This window comes from Pseudophryne corroboree, chromosome 7 (assembly GCF_028390025.1).
Source record: "Pseudophryne corroboree isolate aPseCor3 chromosome 7, aPseCor3.hap2, whole genome shotgun sequence".
In the NCBI taxonomy this organism is placed as follows: Eukaryota; Metazoa; Chordata; class Amphibia; order Anura; family Myobatrachidae; genus Pseudophryne; species Pseudophryne corroboree.
This window is the reverse complement of record NC_086450.1, coordinates 284,300,112-284,317,954: the sequence shown is the minus strand read 5'-3', so window position 1 is coordinate 284,317,954 and position 17,843 is coordinate 284,300,112. Positions and strand designations below refer to the sequence as shown.

The 17,843-nt window shown below is 46.3% G+C and overlaps 2 protein-coding genes across 3 annotated transcripts in view; one reads left to right on the top strand and one right to left on the bottom strand.

The window, feature by feature from the left end:
* ARPC1A (actin related protein 2/3 complex subunit 1A) overlaps window positions 1-17,843 on the bottom strand; it is a 450,685-nt gene that overhangs the window by 290,195 nt on the left and 142,647 nt on the right. The window lies entirely within an intron of this gene.
* KPNA7 (karyopherin subunit alpha 7) overlaps window positions 1-17,843 on the top strand; it is an 86,082-nt gene that overhangs the window by 43,791 nt on the left and 24,448 nt on the right. For both annotated transcript variants that reach the window (XM_063934170.1, XM_063934169.1), the window contains exons 4-6: window positions 498-583; window positions 970-1,238; window positions 3,108-3,190. In XM_063934170.1, the coding sequence (XP_063790240.1) occupies window positions 498-583; window positions 970-1,238; window positions 3,108-3,190 (438 nt within the window). The remainder of the gene's footprint in view (window positions 1-497; window positions 584-969; window positions 1,239-3,107; window positions 3,191-17,843) is intronic.

Sequence of the window (17,843 nt, the reverse complement as noted above, 5' to 3'; positions counted from 1 at the left end):
CAGGTGCAGGGTCTTGCTCTGCTCGACACAAGGTTATGATTTGTGACATGGATAGCCATGGATGAAATGGATAAAAAAAAAAAAAGTTTCTAGTGTATTCCCCCTCTTACACCCCGTATTGAACAAAGATCGGCAAGGACTGAAGTACTAGCTAATCGGCTTCTACCTTACACGTTTACAGGCTTTTTGGTACTTTATTTCTAACAATTGTATCTCTTGACCAAGCTTTTCTAAATACGCCCCCTTTAAAGTGACTGATGTAAGAACTCACTTGGCACGTCTAACAATATTTTTGTGAAGATGGCAAAGCTATGCTTAGAGTAGTTAGTGTTCGTTACAAGTTTCAGGACTTTTACAACAAATGAAGTAGTTTCCCATTAGAGGATATGTCGAGCCAAAGGGGAAAAGTGTAAGGTTCTCTAACTTTTTGTTAATCTGCACCCTCCCTACCCCCATTTCTTTTTTTAGATTTTTTTTTTTATTTATTTATATAATAGAGTCCACTACTTTCTCTGGATGAAATGGTGCAAGGAATTAATTCCGGAGATCCAGACTTGGAATTGAAGTGTACACAGGCTGCAAGGTAACAATTCTGAAATAGTGTTTTTTGTTTTTTTTGTTTTTTTCCCGTGACTTGGATAGTGACACCTTGTGCTTTCTGATGGTTCAATTTACATAAACTTTGTAGTAGTTTTGTGTTTGAAGCAAATATTGTATATAACTAACTACTTTCAGGATCTGTGTATTTAACATAAATGCATGCTGTGTGTTAGACTTTGGTCCTATCCCCAATATATCTCATTATGGTATTCCAGAATACAGAAAAATACTATATACAAAATACTTCCAGTCCCAGGCTTTTTTGATATGTAAAACTCAATCTGTACATAATGCCAACCTAAATCTTGTTTCTGGAGTCCTAGGGAAATAAGAGTGTCTGGCTAAGCTTTCATATACATTCTCTTGCAGGAAAATGTTGTCAAGAGAGCGTAATCCTCCACTAAATGATATAATTGAGGCTGGGCTAATACCAAAACTGGTGGATTTCTTGAGCTACCATGATAACAGTACTCTACAGTTTGAAGCAGCCTGGGCACTTACAAATATAGCATCTGGCACTTCTGAACAAACTAAGTCCGTGGTAGATGGAGGTGCTATACCTGCATTTATATTGCTGATAACATCACCACACCTGCAAATCAGTGAACAGGCGGTGTGGGCTCTGGGAAACATTGCTGGTAAGACTTGTCTGATCTGGTATTCTGGGGAAGTGTGAACTGTACAAAGGCCTTGATGGATGTTACAGTGGTGATTATAGAAGTGTATGTAGAATCTGTCATTTTATAATGCTAGATAAATGAAATGGGGTAATCCTTAACCCGATAAATTCTAGGTTAACACAATTCTGTTCAGTTACATTAGATATGTATTTCCAAAACTCTGACTTCAAGCATGGATATCCCAAAAGCCTGGTCTGTTAGGGTGCTGTAAACAGGGCCGAAACTAGGCCTATCGTCACCCGTGGCAAAGCAGTAACTCCTCCTCCTTCCCCCCCCCCCCCCCCCATATATTACTATACTACATCCCCCTACATGCTGAACTGCATCATTACACTACAGCATGCCCCAATGGTGTGTAGGCAGCAGCTTATCGGTTGGTGCTGGGCAGGCAGCCGGGATCATAACCTGCTTAAAACACTGCACCAACAGCTCTCTTCTATAGCTTGCACAGTGCACCGCACGCAAGTTGCAGCACTGCATGGCAAAGAGCGTTTAAGATAGTAGCCAACATAGAGATCCCAGGTACTGTAACTCTCCCACACAGCATCTGAGTCAGCCGGGGGCAAACAGGTGGGTGAGACACTGCCCCGGGAGTTGTCTGCTGCCTCACTGGTCCAGCACAACACTGCTGGCAAAAATATAAAATAAAACCCTGTTCCTCTAACACCTTGGTGCCCCCTCAAATCCTGCACCCAGGGAGCATGCCCTCTTGGCCTACCCCTTAGTTGCGGTCCTGCTGTAAGGACAGTGTGGGGAAACTCTGCACTAGATTGCTTACATCAGGGGTGGGGAACCTTTTTCCCTCTCCCCATGTATAAAATCCTTCAGGGGCCATACACTATCAACTTAAAAATTAGCCTGCCCCAGTCAATTGTTATGCCCCAGTATACATGCCCCAATCAGTTATGCCCCCAGTCATTTGATATGCCCTGCCGCTTACACATGCACCAGCCCCACTCCTGGTTGCGGACCGCAGCACTCCGCCTGGCCACCTGCTCCTCTGAACTGTGGGAGAGATGTTATGAATTCTTTCCCATAGCGCACAGCTATGGGAAGGGGAAGGAGCTAGCGCCCGCTGGTAACTAATTCTCAGTGAGTGGCTTGCGGGCCTTATACGGCCCACGGTCCTGACGTTCCCCACCCCTGGCTTACATGGTCAGCACCCTAGAATTGGCAAACAAATTGTATGGATAATGATGTGTTAAGAGGAATAATTACAAACCATGTAACTTAAATTCTAAGTTTATAGAAGGCTGTTCAAGGGAATACAGTGCAGAATTTACAAGTATCTGTAAAGTGTTTCTTTTACTCAAGAACATAAGATTGCTGACTTTACTACACACAAACAAAGTTTACACTTTACCACAAGTTTAATGGCTAAAATGAAATATTGGTTAATTGATTTATAGAGGGGATCCACTTGGGGAAAGTGATCTAGGAAGAAGCTAGTGTATGGGCACTTACATATATTACATGCCGGTTGTACTATTGTTATGTAATTTGGTCTGTAAGAAAGCTAAGTTCAAGGAGACAATGCGTATCAAAGTGTAGGCTGATAAGCCACGTCTCACACTGTCTCTATTGGCTTAAGGACACACTGGATAACTATGCTGGCTTACTTTTTTACTTTTATCAGTGACTGATTTAACTGAATGTAAAGCTGCTATTGGATATTTTGTAAGTTGGTTAATATTTCCAAGCTTATTGTCCTCTCAAATCCAACATATCTATTTGCAGTGTGGCCTCTGCACGGTAAGTTTTATGCAGAAGTGAGGGCAATATTTTGTCATTTAGTGGTTTCCCTTTTCAAGAAGTTTGTTTCTACAGGTGATGGGCCAATGTACAGAGATGCACTAATCAATTGCAACGTGATCCCACCACTACTATCCTTGGTGACTCCACAGACTCCGGTATTTAACTTATGTGCATATCCCTTCCTGCACCACCACTATTAAGGGGGCTATTCAATTAGGGCCACTTTTCACCTAGGCGAAAAAATGACACTGTCCCAATTTGTAATATATAAAAAAAATATAAAAAAAATTTTTTTTGGGGGTGGCTAATTTGGTTTCACCCTAGTCAATAGGAGGGACGTTGATTCGCCTAGGCAAAAAATTGTAGCAGGAGCGAAAAACGTGGATCGCTGAATCCACAGGTTTTTTGCGCCGGCAAAAGCTTGTGCCAATTTCTGAGGCATTTCCAATACGGGGGGGGGGGGGGGGGGTTCAATGTAGTTCTACAATTTAGCCTTCAGTATTTGCCATTGTCACCCTGTTTTTGTTTCAATTACTGACTTCTATTCGCAGCTGTATACTGTACTAATAACACCTGTTACGTTTTATATATTGTGCCAGTCTTCAGTTGATTACTGCATCGGGATAGTGACATCCCTACTATGCAGTACCACACAATTGTCTATGATCTATTAATAATGCTGTGGGAGTAGTTCAAGTATGTGCTGGAAGGAGTTCAATTAACGTGCTTTAGTTTTTGACACTGGTAGTTGTACCACTTCAAGGATCGCCATTGTAATTGAGTTTAAAATGTTATGAATGTGACTTCTGATCTGTTTTCTGCTTCATTGACAGTATGGCAAATTGCACTTGTAGTATTGGTGTAATAAATGTATAGGAATGGGGGGCCTCGCACCCCTCCTGCTGCGATCACTTTAGATTACACACCACAGGGGCAGTCTCCTATTGTCTGTCCCTGATTTTTTTTTTTTTTTTTTTACACTATTTAACTGCAGGTCTACTTAGGTTTTTATCTGTGTATTATGCATATATATCAAATACTCTATTGCTGAATACAGTGGGGGTGATTCAACGGTTTATCTCAAACACTCCCCACCACCCCCGATCTCCCATCTAAAGTGACAGTAGATCACAGGGGGCGATATTCAATTGATGTCCCCTATCGCACCCATTACTGTTGGATTTAGCCATGTAAAGACTAGTGCTTTTTGGGTGCCCAAAATGTGTCGCCTTTCACACTGCAGCTCGCCACTCCCAGCAGGTGCAGGCTGAAATGTAGACCATTGGGTGAGATTCAATGTGTTCAACATCCATATGATTACTAATTATTTCAGAGACTCTTTTGTGGCTGCTACCAGTTAAGTATATACTGATGGTATGGGGGGGTTTGGGGGTTAATTTTTTTTTTTTTTTTGGTGGGGGTGTTTCCCTTGCTTTCTACAGTATATTCCTTCTGCATGAATCATTCTTGTACACCAAGCTTTTGGGCCAGGTTATTGCTGAGTTGATACATGTCTTGGCTCGGTTTAAAGTTAACATGAGTCATTGACCCTTGAATACAACTCTGGCAGCTTGCACGGTTGGTCCTGGGAAGGACCTGGGCTAGGTGGCTGTGTGAACGGGTGACCCGGGTCCCATTCTAAGTTGTTAGTGCCTGTTCTTCGAGATTGAGTTGCCAATGACCACAATCATTCATTGCCTCTTCCAGGGTCCTTCACAGCTTTAAATATACACTTTAAAAAAAAATATTTTTAATAAGTTATATTGTATATGTAAAACTGTCTTAAGACTCACACACTCTCACACTAAGATCTCGCTCAGAAGGGCCAATCTAAGCTAGATCTTACAATCTCGTCCAGTGTGAACACAATGTCAACAATGCACATTCCTGAACATGTACAGATGAGGGAGGTCCTTGTTAACCACCATGATGCAGTAAGGGTGTCGTTAATTCCACCCCAGACCAGGGAGAATGGCCAGGATAGGCTCGAGGTGAGTGCAAAACAAATGTATTTGCAAATGATACCGGGGAGCACGGAGTCTGATGGCCCAGAGTCAGCGGAGGGAAGAGCAGGCGGTGATGGACACACACGATCAGGAGATTCCCACTTAGTGTACCAGCAGCCACAGCCTCCACTTTTAACACCATTAATGCCTGCTGCGGCACAGGTCTAAGTCTTTGGTGTTTAGGGCGGAACCCATCATTACAATAGCCCTTATCAGCTGTGCAGTTTCATCCCTAGGAGGCTTAGTATCCAGGACGCAAGTGACAGATGGACAAATAATAAAGATGGTGAGGATCCTCAACTGCACACCCCCTCACCCCACCCACCTCAGTAAAGATATCGGGAAGACAGCAGACGGCATCGATTTGCCTTGTGTTATCAACTGGGATCAGTGCAGATTCTTCACTTTTTCAGCTAATGCTTTATCGCAGAAGGCACAGCATCGTAATCTGAGTCAAGGTCAGGCTACCTCAAGCAGGACAAGGCAAGCTCAGTATGTCACACTGCAAGCAGTGAACGTTGGAGACTCATCAGCAGTGATGAGGAGCTTTGCCAAATACAGCCACTGCGATTCCATGTGATTGTCGCTGCCAGCCAGCACACAAAGGCAAGTAGTCATGGAGCCTGTCGCCATGTCTGTGTGGGGGCTGGCGCCTCATCCAGCACAGCAGTACGAATTCTGTTTTCAGGTGTTGCCTCTATCACCACAGCCCAGGACATCACATTCTTGACAGGACATAGGAATGACAGAAAACAATGAATGAATAAATGCGCTGCTTGGTATAATGCAGCCAACTACGCAATAAGGAACCTTCACAAAAATTCCAAGAAAATAGACGTTCTAAAAGAAAATTGAATAGTGGCGCAACTACCAATAGGCCTTACATGAAATATCTTTATCAATTCCAGGTGTAATGAGTCCTGTGTTGTAAGGGTCCCGTTGTCCGTGCAACCTTTGATCCTATGGTCAAAATCCTTAACTTGACAAAAAGAAACAGATCTTGGTGCAGATCAACTTTTTAGGGAACCAAGACTTTATTTACAAGGAAAACTCACAATTTATACAGATTAAAAAAGCATATCACCACTCAGGGTAAAAGTGAAGGGGGTGCTGGCGTGACTGGTATTCCAAAGTTACCCTCCCAGATGGTACAGGGGCTCCGCTCGTGGTTCCGGATACCACGAAAGCCGGATAGGATAAATGAAGTCCAGTGTCAGGTCACCCACAGTCAGAAAAGAAAACCAATTGCTCAAGGCGTTTCGGACGCTCTGGTCCTTCCTCAGGTGACCTGACACTGGATAATAGTATACTAAGCACCTATTAAGGGTGCTTGGTTTGCGAACCTGCTAAACTTGGAAATTAGCTATAGGGGTGCGGTGTGGCTGGCTCAATCATACGGTCTCTCCCTAGGGGGCTCTGTGTGGGTTAACTTTGTTTTTAACCTATTGTCGTGTGTGGGTTCTTTCACTTTACGATGTCAAAGGCGTGTGTCTCATGCACGGCAGAGTGTTTTTCTCACTCGGGGGTGGTATCACTGCAATGTACTCAGGATAGTACAGTCTCAGGCTAGTGGATCTGAACCTGTATGGTTGGATTCATTGAAAGGGATGATCTCGAATATTTCCCATAAATTATCCCAAAATGAGAAGGAGACGCAATACTTAAGACAGTTGGTAGATGACCTGATGAATAGAGATTCAGTGGCCATTCCGGCATCTTAGACCCCTGCCATTTGTCCATAAAAGCGTACACTGGTCCAAATTCTGCAGATTCTGATGTATCAGACGTTGAGAGTGAGGTGGACTCGGGAGGGTGGGATGCAGCTTTGTCACAGGGAATACAGGACCTGATAGAAGCTATTAGATGTCCTGCATATTCCTGACAAAGTGACAGAGGATGAGGAGGAATCTTATTTTAATGTAAAAAAGAAATCCTCTGCTACTTTCTCTGCATCTAGGGCATTAAATTGCCTATTTGAAGGAAACTTGGGTTAATCCTGACAAGAAGTTTCAGATCCCTAAAAGGTTACTGACATCCTTCCCCCCCTTTTTTTTTTTTTTTTTTATTTTTTTTATTTTTTTTTTTTTTTTTTTTTTTTTTTATTCCTCAGGACGATAGGAAAAAATGGAAAAACCCACCGATTGTTGACTCGTCTATCTAGATTGTCCTGTAAGATAGTCTTACTAGTCCCTGAGGGAGCCTCCTTAAAGGATGTGGCTGACCGCAAGATTAAGACCACTCTCGTCTGTATACACAGCTGCGTGGGTGGCCCACTGACCCACTATAGCTTGTGGTTGGATCACAAGGGCCATTGCAAAATGGTCGGGTAACCTAATTGAGGTGTTAGATTCCTTACCAAGAGGTGAGATACTCTTACTCCTGCACTATATACAGGACTCTGCAAATTTTATGGTGGAAGCCATATAAGAAATCTGATCAATGCAAGCACCACGGCCATGGCAGTAACTGCACGCAGGGGCCTATTGCTGTCAGTGGATAGGGGATGCGGATTCCAGAAAGGGGGAGGATATCCTACCTTTCACAGACTAGGTCCTGTTTGGTGATGAACTGGATACGTGGAGATCCAAGGCTACTGCAGGTAATTCTACATTACTGCAGCAGGGTACACTGGGTTCCACAGGGATAACATCGGGGTGTAGAGTAGGATCTTTATCTGAGACGCCAACAGGCTAATGCTTTGACTGCTCCCAAGATGCTCAGCGCCGCCTCCTCTATAACCCCGCCCCCGTGCACAGGAGCTCTGTTTGTAAGTTGGTGCCTGCAGTGCAGGCAGCTAACCGGCAGGGCTACTCCAGCAGCCCTGAAAAGAGCTCTTAAAAGTGAAGATTGAAGGCTTCAAGGGCTGCAGCAGAGGCACTGTCCGTGCTAGATGTCATTCTGACGTATCCTGCTGCAGCTCCCTCACCTTCCCCAGCGGTGCTGCATACTCCCGTGTCCCTGGTTGCCGGGTACTTACAGCAGAGGCTCCGGTTCTCCACTTCAGGCACACCAGCCACAGCTCTCCGAGGTTGCGTGGCCGCATTCAGGGAGGAGGTGAGTGGTGTAAACCCCAGCCCCCCCTCCCCCTCTCTCTGGTGGGACAGGCTGGAAATCGTGATCCGGCACTGCCATTAGGTGGCGGGCCGAGCGCTGGCATGGACACTGTCAGTACAGGGACTCCACTAGACCACCAGGGCAGGGGGTATAGGTCGGTTTTACTAAAAACCGTATTCATATGGCCCACAGTACCTAGTGGTGAAGTCCAGCAAGGGGATAAGGCTCTGACTTGTAGTCCTTCCAACCCCCCCCCGGGCGCCATTTAGAGTAAATGTTTCCGCCCTGGAGCTGCATCTGTCTCCCTCACTCCCTGTCAGCATTTGGGTGCCATCTTAACATGCTGAGCTGATCCTGGGACTCTTTGGGCAAAGCTGCCTGCATTATCAGCGCTGTGCATTTTACAGGACACTTGAGTATTCTACAGGTCTGTTTTAGTTAAGAAACTGCATTACTTCAGTGTTATGTAGTACAAGTACCCTGTGATATACATCCAGTCTTTACTGTGCATTGTTAGATCTATTACTCTGTATAGCTTTACTTATTACGTAGTATTGCTTGTCATAATTTCTGCATGGTACATGTGACTGTGTGTGCATATAGCTGCTGCGTGATTTCTACTCCATGTATCTCACTCAGATTGCTATCCCTATATTCTGTACCCTGAGAGGGGGTAAGTGTGTCAGGTCATTATTTGATATAGGTGTTTACCAGGATATACTTATATTGTGTTTTTCTCTGATTTTCAGTCACTGTATGCCTCTTGAATCCTATGTTTGTGATTTCACACTGTACATTAGGTTCTTGGTGAGGTATTGTACTGTTGCCCGTGTTTACGCTTTCAGATCCGCTTCAAGGGGCGACGGTGCTGCGGCTGATCCCACAATGTGTGGTGCAGACACATTGGAGGAAAATATAGCAGCAGAGGGTTCAGGTTCTGGGGGTCACTACCCCCCAGTAGGGCCATAGCAACGGGGGTCCATAATGACCCACCTTGTGCTACTTTCTCTACTCAATACGCTGGTAACTAGACATACGCCACCTGTGGGACCTCACATGCAGATACAGCCACATATTGTCCCTGCGGTTAATCCGCCATGGGCAGATATTCTGTCCACTCAGTTACAGCAATTGAATCACTCATTAAACAAACCCTAACCCTCGCCCGCCTAGGACCAAGGGGTCCTCTAAGTGGGCCGTTACTTCCTCAATCCACCCATATTCCCGACACTTCGTCTGATGGCGTATATACTGACCCCTCATAAACTGATCCAGATGCTTCTGATGGGTAATCTGTTTCACAGGTGGATGTTCCTGACCTATTGGAGGCTATCAGGCTGATTCTTCAAATTGATGATGACCCAGAACCTGTTACCTTTAAGAAACCAGATAGATTTAAATGTCATAAGGTTATTAAACAAGTTTTACCTCATTCTGACCACTTAGTTGACATACGTCAGGAATCCTGGGAAAATCCAGGAAAGAAATTCACACCTCACAAGAAGATGCTGGCTCGCTATCCCCTCACTGCGGAGCTAAGTAAGAATTGGGAAACTCCTCAGCCGGTGGATTAGCAAGTGGCGCTGCTGGTGGTGTCCTCTGCTCTGCCTGTAACTACAGTCTTCTCTCTAAGAACCGACGGATAAGAGTGTGGAGGGTTGCTTAAAAGCTATTTACACCCTTGCAGGAGCTGTGCATCGACCAATTATTGCAGCTACTTGGGCTATTGAAGCTTGGGCTCAGGAGGTGGAAACAGAGCTGCAGTCCATTTTTTTCTGATAATGCTAGACAATGTCTCTCGTATATTGTTACAGCATCTCATTACATTAAGGAGGCAGCTTCTGAGGCCGGTATTCTGGTAGCCAAGGCTTCTACTACGTCCATTTTGGCTTGTCTGATTCTCTGGTTACGGTCCTGGTCTGTGGATCTGGACTCTAAGAAAACCCTGGAGATGCTCCCTTTTAAGGGAGACATTCTTTTTGGTGAGGATCTCAACAAGATTGAAGCTGACTTGGCTTTTGCTAAGACTGCGTGTCTTCCTAGTACTGCTCCTTCGGTCCCGAAGGTTGAGCACTTCCTTTCGTCCTTCAGGTAAAGCAAAGGTTCACGCGTACCCAAAACAGGCTCACACTTCCAAAACCACTAAGCCTAAATGTGCCTGGGCTGCCAGTCAGCCTGCTTCCAAATCAGACAATCCTACTGCATGGGGGATCCCAGGGTGGGAGGCCAACTTCTAAAGTTTACCCAGGAATGGTTGAAGACCACTTCAGACGCCTGGGTATGGGAAGTTGTCACTCACTGATACGCCATATCCATCAAGAATCGTCCCCTCATTGATTTTTGCCTGATGGACATCCCTTTGGATCAGGTGAAGCCAAAAACTCCATTTGGTGGTACAATCCCTCCTGGACACGAGTGAAAGTACAGGTGCCTCTGGCTCAGAGAGGCAAGGGGTACTATTCACCACTGTTCCTAGTCCCGAAACTGAATGGTTCCTCCCAGCCCATTCTCAACCTCACATCCTTGAACAAATCTGAGAGTCTCCAAGTTTCGTTTGGAAACTCTTCACTCTATTCTGGCTTTGGAGCCTGGGTACTATATGGTCTCCCTGGACATACAGGATTCTTACCTCCCATGTTGCATCAGCAGTACCTGCGGCTTGCTATTTGGCAACCTCCATTATCAATTTTGGGATTTACCTTTTTGGTTTGACCACAGCTCCACGAGTCTTCACGAAGGTTATGGCAGTAATGACTGCTTTACTCTGCCGTCAGGGTGTCTGGATCCTACTGTATCTGGACGACCTGCTGATCCTGACGAATTCCCCAGAAATTCTCCTCCATCTGGATCTGACGATCCAGTTTCTGAAAGCCCACGGGTGGCTCATCAACTGGAAGAACACTTCCCTGGTCCCTGCTCAGAGCATGGTGCGCCTGGGGGCATTGTTGGACACTCACAACTAGCAGTGGTTCTTGTCTCGGGTGAAGGTCCTGAACCTTCAGGACAGAATTCGATGCTTCCCCTCTCGCCCACGAGTGTCTATTCGGCGATGCGAGTACTAGGCCTCATGGTGTCGACTTTCGACATGGTGGAATACGCTCCAATTACATTCCCGCCCCCTGCAGAGATTGATTCTTGCTAAGTGGGACGGCCTGCCTCACCAGATCAGGTCTCGCATGATTTCATAGTCTCCGGAGGTTCGTTGGTCACTGAACTGGTGGCTACAGGACCAACGATTGAGCAGGGGTCGTCCCTTCTGGATCTCCAACTGGGTCCTTCTGAAGACCGATGCTAGTCTGAGGGGTTGGGGTGCGGTGTTGAAGCAACACTCCCTTCAGGGTCGGTGGACCAAGGAGGAGTCTCTTGTCCAGATTAAACATTCTGGAATTGCGGGCGGTGTTCAGTGCTCTGAACCTGGCCCAGCATCTGATACAGGACAGGCCTGTTCAAGTACAGTCTGACAACGCCGCCACGTGGCGTACATGAATCAAGGCAGCACTCAAAGCCACATGGCAATGAGGGAAGTGTCAAAGATTCTTCAGTGGGCAGAACGCTATCTGCCAGCCATATCGCCAGTGTTCATTCAAGGGGTCCTCAACTGGGAAGCGGACTTCCTCAGTCGTCAGGATGTACATGCTGGAGAGTGGAGCCTCTATCCAGAAGTATTTCAACTCCTAGTGGACAAGTAGGGCCTACCAGACTGAGACCTGAAGGCGTCTCGACATAATCACAAGGTTCCGATCTTCGGAGCAAGGACAAGGGATCCTCAAACGGCGTTCGTTGACGCACTGGCAATTCCATGGGACTTTTGGCTGCTGTACATGTTCCCTCCAGTGTCACTTCTGCCCAGGGTGATACAGAAATTCAAACAAGGAGGAAACCTGCTTCTGATCACCCCAGCAGGGCCCAGATGGCATTGGTTCTCCGACCTCCAGGGTCTCTCGATAGAGCGTCCCCTTCTACTTCTGCAACACCCAGACCACCTCATTCAGGACCCTTGTGTATACCAGGACTTGACTCGGCTGGCTTTGACGGTGTGGCTCTTGAAGCTTCAGTTCTGAGGGCTAAAGGATTTTCTGAGGCGGTCCTTCAAACCATGTTGAAGGCTCGTAAACCGGCTTCTGCTTTGATTTATCATAGGGTCTGGAATTCTTACTTTGCTTGGTGCGCCGCTAACAATCATGACGCATAAACGTTTAGTACGGCCAAACTTCTGGCCTTCCTGCAACAGGGCCTGAATTTGGGCCTTTGTCTGGCCTCCCTCAAGGTTCATATTTCTGTCTCGTCTGATTTCGGAGAAATTGCAACATACATTCACTCAGGGTGTGTTGCGGATTCAACCTCCCTACTTCCCGACTGTGGCTCCTGGAGGCTTTGCAAGAGTCTCCGTTTGAACCTCTTGAGTCTGCGGACATTAAGTGGCTTACTCTTAAGGTTTTATTTCTGCTGGCTATTGCCTCTGCTAGACTGGTTTCAGATTTGGGTGCCTTATCTTGTCTCCTTTTTCTGATTTTTCACTGTGACTGGGTGGATCTTAGGACACACCCTGGTTATTTACCTAAGGTGGTGTCTTTCCACCTTTAACCAAGAGATTGTGGTTCTGGCCTTTAGCTCTCCTGAATTGTCATCCAAAGAGCGTTCTTTGGACGTGATATGGGCTCTCCGTATCTGTGAAGAGAACAGCTTCCATTTGGAAGTCTGATTCTTTGTCCTTTTGGTCTTCACAAATGTGGCTGGCCTGCAAATAAGTAGACCCTGGCCAGATGGATTAGAATGGTGGTTGCCAGTGCCGTAACTAGGTGTGTGCAGAAGGTGCATTGCCCACAGCGCATTTGCCTTCTACATACACCCTGACTCCCCGAGTGGCTACATATTCTTTCCCCCAATCCCCCCCACTGACGCTCCGCCCGCAGCCCCAAATTCCTGGTCTCCGCACCTAACACGCACAGGGTGAGGCCAGTCACTGCACTCCAAGTACCGCTCGGGACCGCCTCTAAGGGTGGGCTGCGCCTGTCATCACGGCCCTTTGCCGCCACGACTGCTGCTTCCCCGCTGGATCTGCCTCGTTAGGAGCAGGTAAAAACTGGTGAGACAAGTTACTGGAGCCTGTCAGCGCTGCAGTAACTCGCAGCGTGGCTCCTTCTTTCAACAGGTCACCTCAGCGCTGGCTTTTCTCACTAACTCCAATGTCTCGCAGCCTAGGACAGCAGTATAAGCTGCATATAATGAATAAATGAAGGTCTTTCTGTTTAACCCCCTCCTCTCCTCAATCAGGGTAAATGGGGCTGTTTAGGGGGTAATTATAACTGGTATCACCTTGAGGTAAGGGAGAACGTGCCTACACTCTACACTACACTACATTTCAATACTCTACACTATCCTACAGTACACTACACCCTAAGAGTAGGGAGGGGGGTGTAAGGTGCTCCACCTGCGTAATGTGTAAAAAGTGAATGCCACCTGGCGTAATGTGTAAAACTGTAGTGGCGCTGCTGTGCTGTGTAATTTGAATAATGGAGACTACTGTGCAGCGTAATATGAATTGGTATTTTGTGGCCACGCCCCTTATTTTTGGGGCACGCTTACGGCGTGCACTGCTCCTATTTTAAATAGGGGGGCACCGATGTGATTTCTTGCGCACAGCGCTAAAATGTCTAGTTACGGCACTGCTGATTGTACAGGCTGGCCTTCCAGCTCCTGCTACCATCAAAGCCCATTCTGCTCGGTCTGTTGGACCTTCTTGGGCAGCCCGCCGTGGCGCGACCCTTGAACAATTGTGCAAGGCGGCTACGTGGTCCTCAGTGAACACATTCATACTTCCGCCTCCCAGGATGCTTCCTTTGGACACCGGGTTCTTATGCCTGCTACAATGCATCCCCCTCCCATGAGGAACTGCTTTAGGACATCCCCAATGTCATTCCCTGTGGAACCCAGTGTACCCTGCTGCAGAAAAGAAATAGATTTATGGTAAGAACTTACCAACTGTAATAGGCCCTACACACTGGCCGATTTTCTGAAAGATATGAACGATCTCGTTCATAAATGAACGAGAACTCGTTCATATCTTTCAGTGTGGAGACTCCAGCGATGAACGATGCGCGTCCCCGCGCTCGTTCATCGCTGGTCTCCTGTCGGCTGTGCATGCAGGCCAATATGGACGATCTCGTCCATATTTGCCTGCACTTCAATGCAGCCGCGTGACGGGGGGAGTGAAGAAACTTCACTGCCCCCCCGCCGCCGGGTCGGGCACCTCGGCGGCGCATCGGGAAATGTGTAGGGCCCCTAAGTTCTTTTTTTTTTCAATTCAATATTTTTTATTGATTTTACATTTGTATTTTAAACAATAAAACAAAACCACTAATCGGCTAAACAAAAAGAAAAGAAAAAGATAAGAAAGAGGGAAATAGAAAGAGCAAAACAATGTGCTAAGCAAGGGAATGCGCAGATTCCCAATTCACATCATTACTACATTACAGTCATAGCAAATAAGACGTGCAGGGTTATCTCTCGAGTATACCATCGTGAGTCAGAAGAAATGACACATCAAATTGACTTAATCAGATACATCATTCAAATACTTCCGGACAGTTGATCCGTCACTTGTATATAATTATACATCACTAACGTCAAGTATAGGTAAGTATATGGCCGGTCGCGGGCCCCAGGGGTGATACACGAAAGGGACAGTCGCATGGCTAATATAGATCCTTCTCACATAACTCCACCCACATTCCACGAAGCGTGGCTCATCCTCCCCTCACACTCCTGTATTAGACACAGACTGGAAAGTGTCAGTCATTATGGCTCGTCGAGTTAGGAGAGCTGAGCCATCTGCCCCAAATGTCATAGTACTTCTTCCCCGCCTTCCTGGCCATGTATACATACTTCTCGTGGGCAGCTGTTGTATTAACAAGCGAGACCCAAGATTGTACAGTAGGAGCATCCTTAGCCAGCCATAATCGAGCAACACACACCTTGGCAAGAGCACATAGATTGATCAAGTATCGTTTGCTAGGAGCATCCAGGGCGTCTTCCTCCAAGGCTGCCAACACACACACCACCGGGGTACACACTACCGACGGAATCCCAGTCGACACTATGATTTTGATAATACCAGACCAGAATATTACCATCTCAGGGCAAAGCCAGATAATATGCCAAAAATCAGCCCCCAAATCACCACATTTTGGACATCTGGCCGAGTGGGTACCGCCTATGCGGGCTAATCGCACCGGCGTCATATACACTCTGTGCACAATAAACAATTGGATTTGCTGATATCTAGAGGTAGTGGTAGCTAATCGTGGAGAGCATAAAGCTCCTTCCCAGACCTCGTCTGAAATTGGTCCCAGGTCAGATTCCCATTTATTTCTAAGAGAAGACAACGGGTCAGAGTAGTGGGACTGAAGCATATTCGTGTATATATTGGAAACCAAATGGCCGCCTTCTAGAGTTTGCAAAAGTGATTTAATTGGGGAGTCTAGAATCATCGGAGGGGTGTTAGAAAATTGTGCATTAATCGCATGTCTCAGCTGCAAATACCGATAGAAATATGGAGATGGCACATTAAATTCCTGTTGGAGCTGCTGGAAAGATTTTAGTATATCGCCATTATACAAATGACCCAGAGATGTTACCCCCCACTTCCCCCATACCACCCTGGTTTGGAGCGAGGCCAATTCTGGGAAACCAAGGACATTGTCCAATGGAGTATCCGGGTCTATACCCTGGCCCTTCAGAATAGCATGTACCTGCTTCCATATAAGAGTGGCCTGTTTTATTATAGGGACCTTAGATAGTTTAATATTCCCACAAAGTAGCAGTTGCAACGGCGTGCCATCAGGATATTCCTGCAAGAGCATTTGCGAGTGCACAGTGAGACTGTCGGAGTTAGTCACCCATTCCCAAATGTGCGCTAATTGTGCAGCGTAGTAGTAAAATTTAAAAATAGGGAGGGCCAAGCCCCCTGCCGATCTAGGTCTAGACAAGGTGTCAAGCTTCAAACGTGCTCTTCTGCTGGCCCAGATCAAGGAAGACAGCAAGCTATCAATTTGTCTGAATACCTTTAAGCCTATATATATGGGCGACTGCTGAAGAACATAGAGGAGCTTAGGCAGATACACCATTTTCACTAGATTGACCCTACCAGTGATGGTCAGAGGCAAATTCCCCCAAACCTTGACTTTTGAACGGAGATAGACAATCTGCGGTGTAATATTAAGAGAGACATAAGTACAAGGATCATTCGACACCCATATCCCCAGATACTTGAAGGAGTCTACCCACTTAAGCGGGATATAAATCAGTGGGGAAACCGGTATTGGACCCCTAAGTGGAGCAATAGTCGATTTGTCCCAGTTTATAGTAAGCCCGGAGAAACGTCCATAAGTATTTATCATATCCAAGATTATAGGCATAGAGGAGACATAATCATCAATAAATAGCAAGAGATCATCCGCATACAATGCTATTCTATCTTCTTTTGCGCCCACCTTAAGACCCAAAATATCTTTACTGGCTCTAACCAGACATGCTAATGGCTCAATAGCTACGGCAAACAGGATGGGGGACAGAGGGCAGCCCTGCCTCGTTCCCCTGGACAGGGGGAAGGAATGTGACACGTATCCATTAACGGAGACCCTGGCCATGGGCAGTGAGTAAAGTAGTTTAACATAATTAATAAAATTAGGGCCCATGCCAAATCTACTCATGGTCTCCCACAGGAAGGCCCACTCCACCGAATCGAAGGCCTTTGCGGCATCCAGAGAAGCTACAACAGAAGAGCAGGCCTCCCCATGAGAAACCTGAAAATGAGCAAACAAGCGTCTTAAATTAACAGCGGTGGATTTACCAGGCATAAAGCCTGTTTGGTCCGGATGAATAATTTGGGTTATAACCTGATTAAGTCTGGAAGCCAGAACCTTAGCTAGGAGTTTAACATCTGTGGACAGCAGAGAGATAGGACGATACGATTCAACTCTCCGGGGGTCCTTGTCCGGTTTGGGAATCACTATAATTAATGCCTCCGCCATAGATGAGGGAAGCGCATTTTGCGCAAGTATAGTATTAAATAAAGTAAGCAACTGAGGGGCGAAAAATTTAGCGTGTTTCTTATACAGTTCGGATGGAATACCATCTAGGCCACAGGCCTTACCATCTGGAGATGCGGTGATTGCTGCCTCTATCTCTTCCACCAATATAGGAGCATCAAGAAGAGCTCTAGCCTCACTAGTAATACAGGGCAACTGGATTTGATCTAAATAATTACACAACTCTAGCGGGGAACATGTGAGTTTGGAGCCATAAAGTGCCTGATAATAAGACACAAATTCCGTAACAATTTGGGGGGTGCGATCCAACACTATCCCAGCCGTATTCACAATCTCCACCACCGTACGAGAGGAGCGGTCCCCTCTGGCAAGAGTAGCCAAATATGAACCCGGTCTGTCCCCAGTAGCGTATTGAACATGGGAGGAGAATAGAAGCCTATGTTGGGTTTTCCCCCACAAGTACTCCTTCCATTCATTCTGAGCATGGAGCCAGTCTAATTTAGAGCTGTCCAAACCATCCTGTATGTGCACCATCTCAGAAGCGACAACCCGAGCCTCTAATTCAGCTTCACGTTTCCTATAAGAGGATTTAAGACTACCCACTCTTTTGATCAAGGTCCCTCTCAGGAAGGCTTTAAAGGTATCCCACAATAAAGAAACATCGGTAGTATCAACATGAGAATCAAAGAATTCCAACC